This window comes from Brassica napus, chromosome A7 (genome assembly GCF_020379485.1).
Source record: "Brassica napus cultivar Da-Ae chromosome A7, Da-Ae, whole genome shotgun sequence".
NCBI lineage: Eukaryota > Viridiplantae > Streptophyta > Magnoliopsida > Brassicales > Brassicaceae > Brassica > Brassica napus.
Genome location: NC_063440.1, coordinates 17,144,598 through 17,153,019, shown reverse-complemented (window position 1 = coordinate 17,153,019; position 8,422 = coordinate 17,144,598). Strand labels below are relative to the sequence as shown.

The 8,422-nt window shown below is 25.1% G+C and overlaps 1 protein-coding gene across 1 annotated transcript in view; it reads right to left on the bottom strand.

Annotated features, from left to right (window-relative positions):
- The window catches only part of LOC125576157 (triosephosphate isomerase, cytosolic-like), a 1,325-nt gene extending 732 nt beyond the window's left edge, over positions 1-593 (bottom strand). The window contains exons 1-2 of the mRNA XM_048735550.1: positions 516-593; positions 300-432 (exon numbers count right to left, since the gene is read on the bottom strand). Of these exons, the coding sequence (XP_048591507.1) occupies positions 300-432; positions 516-593 (211 nt within the window). The remainder of the gene's footprint in view (positions 1-299; positions 433-515) is intronic.
- Positions 594-8,422: the final 7,829 nt, after the last annotated feature.

Sequence of the window (8,422 nt, the reverse complement as noted above, 5' to 3'; positions counted from 1 at the left end):
TTTTATTTATTTTTGTTTTTTATTTACGTTTAAACCAAGGTATTAGAGATATTTTACCCTTTAATGAATGTCATTTTGTGACTTTCTCCTTCTTTGTATTTTTGAGATATAAACTTCAAAAGGTGCTATTATTGACAATTGCCCATAAGTTAAAGTCACCATGTATTGCTTACTAAAGTAGCTATGCACGTAGAGCGAGTAGAAACGAGAACTAATATCATGATAACAGGCTCACAGTGTCAAAGAGAACAAACTAAAACAAAACAGCAAAAAGATAAAAGTGTTGACAATATACATACCAGCAATAGCTTTAGTCTGGGCAGCCACAACATCCATGGTCGACCCAGCCTCTCGCTGCTCAAGAGTCTCACCAACACAAGCAATCACTTTCAAACCCTGAGCAAGTGCATAGGCAACCTTGTCTCCGAAGAACTACATTTGTAGGATTGAGGTCAATTATCAAAATCATAGCTCTCAAATCCAAATGGTAGAGACATGAATGAAAGGTCACCAACCTCGTTTGATTCATTGAGGAGTGCCCTCCTTTCAGAGTGACCAAGGATAAACCATGGCATGTCCAAGTTCACAAGCATCTCCGCACGGAATACACACAAGTCACAGAATTCATAAGAAGCATGATATAATATGAAACAAGTCCATTGGTTGAACAATATGTTGTGACAATGCCTCTTGTGCCTAACTTCATAGAGTTGGTTCTGTTTCTTCCAATTTAAAAGTATCCTTTGGACAGTACTATGATTGCTGAAAACTATATTGTTTGTGACTATTTCAAATACAGTAAAAATTCTATAAATTAATACTCGTTAAATTAATAAACACTATAATTAATAAATTTTTTTGGTCCCGAGATAGGTCAGTTCAGAATATCATACAAATCGATAAAATAATAAGATAATATTTTTTTACAAAGTCCTATGTAAATATATGATCCCATAAAAATCATAAGTTAATAATCTATATATATAATGTTTTATATAAAGGGATAATTTGCAAAATACCCTATTTAAGATTTGAAATTTGAAAAATACATTGTCTCTATTTTTTTTTGAAAACTACACTTTCATTAATGTGAATTACCTTTTTACCCCATTTTGATATTTCAATAATTAATATATAAATTTGAAATTATAATTATTTATGTTTAGGATAAATATGTGTTTAAGATAAATATATTTTTAAATATTATCATGAAGTTTATATAGATTTTAATTTATTTTGTTAACTTTATATAAACACAAGTCAAGTCTCATTCTATACAAATTTCATTATTTCTTGAAGCAGAGACCAAGTTAATTCTTCTAATATGATATTCACATATGTGTTTATTTTGTTTTACTTTGAATATGAACACTAATTATCATTCATCGCTTTGGCTTGTTATTCTTCTTTTTAATGTGACATGAAAAACATGAACTCAGATCCAAGTAAATTTGCATGTAATCATCACTACCCTAGTTACTTGCTTATCAAGTTATCTGTTTGGGGGAAAACTCTTATGGACAGAGAAAGCAGAGGATGAATATTAGAGATGATTGACGATGATAATATTGTAGATGGGTTCAAGAGAGGGAGAGAATCTCATAGTTTCCATCCACATCAATCATTTTCTCAGGAATGAAGACAAGAACCCCGAAGCTAAACCAAAGTTTCGAAGGATGAACAAAGGGATGATGATGACTAAAACTATTGGTTTTACCAAAAAAAAGGTAGAAATAGCGAACATACATAGTAGATGTTTATATATATATATATATATTTATATAGATGGATACGCTTCTTGTATAGTTCATCAAGTTTTTGATCAACTGCATCGTGTACTGCAAGAAAGCTCTAGCCAGCGCTGAATCTAAATGAAAAAAAAAGCAGACATGTTTTTTTCTTATTCATGGTTTCACATTCTTAGTTTCACAAACAAACATAGTGGAAGAATAAAAGAGAAGCAGACCTAGACACTGAAATCTGATCATGAATCAACAAACCACTTGAGATGAGAAAAAAAATCTGTAAAACTAAAGAAAGGAAAAAAGATCAGAAATGGAGAGGAAAGGAAAAGGAGACGAGAAGACGAGACGCATCTTGCATTCTTTTATTTTTTTTCAAATAATAATAATAAATTTAAGATATATTAAAAAGATATGAAAAAGATATTGTGTAGTATATAAAAGATATTCTCTAACGATTTTTTTTATAATTTTTTGAAAATTGTTTAATAGGAATTGAGAAATATTAAGATTGGGCAATTTGGTAAATTTATATATAAATAAGTGTATTTTTCAAAAAGCTTAAACAAGGGTGCATTTTTCAAATTATATTCTTATTGAAGTGCATTTATCCAAATTTTCCCTTATATAAATGCAAATTAAACATAATATTGTTGTTGGTTTTATAATCACAATGAAATTATCTATATTTTTCTTTAAATTTTAATATATTTTGATAATATTTAGTAAAATTATATATAAAACCATATTTGAATTCTATGAAACATAAAATATACACCAAATAATATAATAAAAAATATGAAAACCTAATTGCTAAATTTAATTAATGAGTATACGATAAAATCAGATATTTTTTTTATTTATAAATAAAAATATTCAAAATAGAAAAAAAAGTAGAGTTTTCTTGTATATCATAATATCCAAACAAATTGGTGATTATCTGTTACGGTGGAATCATACAAAATAAATAATTTATATTAGCGAAAATGGATTTGCATTGGAAAAAAACGATGGGTTAGAATGGAATCTTTGAGAGAATCCAACTTCTTCTGCCCCACATCGAACACACTTCGTGTCACATCGAATACCTTTGAATTCAAACTCATATTTCAGTCTTTTTCTGGATCAACATTCTTATAGATTCTTTGGTTGTGATTGGTGACTTCTGTATCGCGGAATTCAAAGCGGAATTTAGAAAACCACAGTGCATTCACCAATCAAGAATCTGGTGCATAAAAGCGTTTTTTATTTACTAAAAAAGTTAAATCCGCACACAGTTTCCAAAGCATCTAAATACTTGAGTTTAGTCACACACCTAAAACCATGTGGTCCGGCAAAAAACGCCTTTACACAGTAGTGACTTTTTTTTTCTGACTTTTTTGTTTTAGTTAATATTTTTATTTATAGTATATATGTTAGTGATACGTGGAATAATCTGTATAAGTGTATCACTCTTCATTTTGTTGTATGTGAATTCTGAACCAAAGAGAAATTTGTTTTCTCTCGTACTTATCAAGCAACATACGTATTTTTAAGGTATGATTTGTAGTTTATAGAAATTATATAATATACATTAAATAATGTGATATAATATTGACATAATTAGCGTTAGTAAAATTGGTTCGTAATGATGTTAAATAATTATTGTAAACTGAAGTACTTACGCAGGTGATGAAATCAAATGTGTTAGTTTTTTTTTTTTAACACAATCAAATGTGTTAGTCATATTTATTAATATTAATAATATTTATGACAAGTGATCGGTAACTTTAAGCTATATAAATATTAGTCATTACATAAAATGTAAATTATAGCTATTTCATATATTATTTTAATATATTCTATATTTATATCATTATTATTTTTTTACTTTAAAAAATTATCCAATACCGCAAATATATATCGTCACCAATCAAACAATATTCAGCACCGCTTTTTACTGAAAACCGCAGTTGTACCATACCGCCATTTCAATTCCGTACGAACCGCAATTGTGCCGTTCCGTCCTTTAATTCTGTACCGCTTTTATTACTAATTCCGCCGTCACCAATCCGAGCCTTTGAAATAATATGAGCATTTAGAGATATCTTTCTCGGGAACACCGATAATTTCCTATCAATTTTGTATTTTGTTGAAAGCCAATTCAAATTTTTTTTTTTGTTAATTCTGTTAATATTTTTTATTTTCTCTTGGATTTTATTTTTTAATTATAAAAAATTGTTTTATTAGGAAGAGAGAACCAGTACTTTTATGAGTAGCAGCACACACTTTGAATTCTAGGTCCATCTTAGGTGCATAATACTTTTAATGGAGTATATTACATACCTTTGTTTTTGCATAATACGCTTAATGTAGTATGATTCTTTCTTTTTTTTTGTTACAGGCGTACTGTAGATGATTAGGTCCCATATTGGATACATGTTCCTCTATTTGTTATTCATATTTTAGTGATCTATTTTGTCAAAGCCTCATTGGTCGACAAGATTATAAAAACTGTTTTACATATAGTTAATGTGTGAAAATATATTATTTTATATGAATAAATTCTAAATATAGATTTTGGTAAGACTTTTTAAAAAAAAAATTAGTTTTCTTGAACCACAAAATCTAATCAACTTATATGGGTTAATTATGAGGACAATTTTTTTAGCTTTTCTAATTTCTTTAATTTCTTACTTGAAATTAACTTGTTTTCTTCATAATACAAATATTTTGTTTTCCTAATCCATACATATTTTTGGATTGGTACAAATTATTTTTGCATTTTCATATTATATTAGAGATGTATCACAGTTCTATTTGGAAAGATCATTGGCCAAATTTCCTCAATATCTTTCCGAATAGAGATATGCCACGTTTCTAATATGTAAGGAACAAGTACATCTTGATTAGGATGTGAGAATAATATGCACATATAGCCATCTAAGCGTTCTTATTGTCAATTATCTTTAGGAACTAATCCCATCTCACTGATTAGGAATAAAATATTTTTTATTTTTTATTCTATTTAACAAAATGCTTTTAATTGTCAAGAAGATATTATAAAAAAGAAATAAACACATTAAGAAGACGATGTGCTTATGTTCTAAAATATTCTGTCTTCAAGTTCTAAAATGTAAGCTGCAGTGTCCTTTTTATTAACCCTTAAACGATGATAATGAATTTATGATAAAATGAAACTAAATTTTATAGTATTATCATATTTATACTTATCAAAATTCATTTTTATGCATTGAATATACTGTATTGGGATTTATTTATTTTATATGAACTTATTATTAAATTTAGATATATATAAAAAAAAAATTAATATTAGCATGGATCATTTTGTTGTAGAGATCTTTTCTCTGTAATTTTAGTTTCTAAATTTTATAATAACTAGAAAGAAATAAATATTATAAGTAAATAAAATTATATTACATAAAATCATCATATTCTATATATTCATTTCATGTACTTTCATTTTTTATAAATAATATAAGTAAATACAATTATATTACCTAGAATCATCTTAATTAATTAATCTTATTGAATTAAATTAATTTTAATTTTAATAATTCAATTATAAAATAGGATAATATATCGTCTATGAATTTTGTTTAATAGATTATTAAAATTATTTAATTAAATAATTTTAAATATTTTGAGAACTTAAGATAGAAAAGCCGAAATTAGCACACAAATTTGGATGAAACCATATAAAAATACTATTAAAACATCAAATATTATGTTTTTTTGAAAAATATGCACATAATCCATTTTTTATATGCTTGATAAGTAAATTATTATACCTTTGATTTTTACATATCTCGATTTTTAATAATTTTTATAATCACTAAATGCTCCAAATTTAATGTTTTGACATCTTATATTTGGTTATTTTAAAAATATTCTCTTTTATTATATATTTATATATATAATAAAAAGAAGACATATTTTAGCTCTCTATTTATTTAAAAATAAATTTTATGTGATGTTTATTTTTATCAAAATAAATCAAAAGTTTTCCAAAGAACTTATTTTCAAATAGCGTATTAATAGTATAATACATAAATAATTGAGAAATAAAACTAAATTAGATAAAACTGTAAAGCTTAGTTTTAGAAATTAATTATGTTTTCAATCCCATTTTAGGCAGAACTGATCAACTAATTCTTTTATTCCAGTTTGATTTATTCAATTAATAAAATTAAACGCAGATATATAGCTCAGAGGCTTAGAAAAAAATATTTTATTTGCATCAAGCATCGTAAGACAAAAATAAATAATTAGCCTACTAAACATCATTAAAATTTTGTCTTTCATATTTTTTTTATGTTTTTCGTATATAATAAATACTAAAACATTTTATCAATTTTTCTAAAAAATTCACATCTTATGAAAAATTAATTTATTAATCAAAATGGAATTTGATACATATTTTGTAAATATGTTTTGTTTTCTTGGCAAAACATTTGGCACAACTGTGTATTAAACATATGTTGTTCATCTTTCTTTTTTGCTTCATACATTACTTACAACAAATCTGAGACTATGGATACCTTAGATTCAAAGAATGTTGTTTTGAGTGTATATTAGATTCAAAATTTTGGAATTACAGAGTATTTAATATACAAGACACTGTATACAGAAACAAAAGATATGTAAACTAAAATAACATATGAAAAACTCAAACACTGTAATCAAATTAATATAACTTTATATTACTAACATGTAAATCCCCTGTTTCTTTTATAAATTATTTATAGAATTTTGAATTTAATAACTATATGTATCATGTGCTAATAAATTTAGAGATGTACTTTGAATATTCAAATTTTGGTATTATTAAATTTGAAATGGTTATTTTTAAATAACTCAACCAACACGCTAAATATATATCGCTAAATTATATACAGTAAAAATCTATAATTTAATAATATTGGGAGTATAGAACTTTATTAATTTATAGGATTCTTTTTTTAGATTTATATCTTTTAGAATATATTTTTTCCATAATAAGAAAAAAAAACATTTTATTTCACTGTTTATATATCATTAAATTTTATACATTCAACTTGCATATCTTTTTATTATATTATTTGATGTATATGAGATATGTATCATGCAATTTAAATGTGTTTTAAAATTAGTTCTTAGATATTATCAAAATAATAAGAAATCTTAAGAAAAATAGAAATAAAATCCACTATAACATAAACAAATAATACAATATATCATTTCTACTTATATAAACTATATATATATATATATAATTTATTAATTTATTATTTTAGTGGGATTATTTATTTACATGGGATCTTCAAAAAAAATGTTATCTTTTTATTTTATTGATTTGTGTTATATTTTGCACCGGTCAACCGATAAAATTTATTAATATAGTCGTTATTAATTTATAGATTTGTTACTGTATATAGTTACATGAAAACTCTAGATTTGTAAAATTCAATTAAATAAATCATCTGAACTATGTTATAATCATTCTTTCATTTCAACCAAACCCAATTTTTTTTTGAAGTTTAATTTATGATGAAAATCCGGTATCATACTCCAACATTTGCTTGTTAACACCTCATTAGCTCATTTTGATTTAATCATAGCTAGTCAATATATTTTAATTGTTAACTAGCGCGCAGGTTTTGTTCTTGATAATTATATATTTTAACTCATGGAAATCACATAAGTTAAATTGTTTATACTTATTATATTATAGATTTGATGTTATTCATGTTTGACATTGAGATTGTCTTTTTCTTTTCTTGTGCTTTTATTTAATTTATTTGGTAAAATAAACAGTAAAGTGTTAAAGGTTTAAGTATACTTGTGGGTTTTAGTAAATTATATTATAAATATTTTCTTTTAAAGTTGAATATATTGTTCAAAATTTTTATTGAGTTTTTTAAATAAATACATTATTTAGATAAAAAAATGAAACCAAGTTACAAAAAGAACATTCAAAATATGAAGAGAATTAATGTCAAAAATAAAAATAAGAACAGATTTTAAATTTTTATTTTGCAAACTTAATTTATATTATTAATTGGGCCATTTTTTATGATTTTAAAGTTCGTCCATCATAATTTACAATTACATAGTGGATATGAGCCCATAATTTACAATCACATAGTGGATATAAGCGCATAATTATCAATAAAAACCTTTTCCAATGATCCAAGTCCATATGTTTTTTTCCAAGAAAAAAATAAAAACGCTTTTCCCATCTACCGACTTTTCTTATCCCATCAAAAGTTCTCTATTCTTATCTCTATTCTTATCTCTTTCCCCGCAGCCGACAAAATTCTGACGCATGCTTTCTCACAATTGATCTAAATAAGTTAATGTCTTCACTCTAAGATTATCAGAAGATAGATCTATTGATAACTTCATCTTTTGGCATAAAGGTTCGAGTTTCTTGATTGAGGTTTGCTTGAGGTTTTAGGATAATTAGGTTCTTCTAATCTACATTCTTTGTTTTGATTTTTCAGAGACCAGCTAAGGTATGAAATACCAAGAGCTTTCAATCGGGGATGAATATTTCTTAAAGCATTTTGCATAATTGTAAAAATATAATCTATAACTGAATAGTCATTTATGGATAAAATATTTAAAAGAACTTAAATATATATACAATATATTTGCAGATTTTTAGTTGACGATGCTAACTAATTTTTCGTAAAATT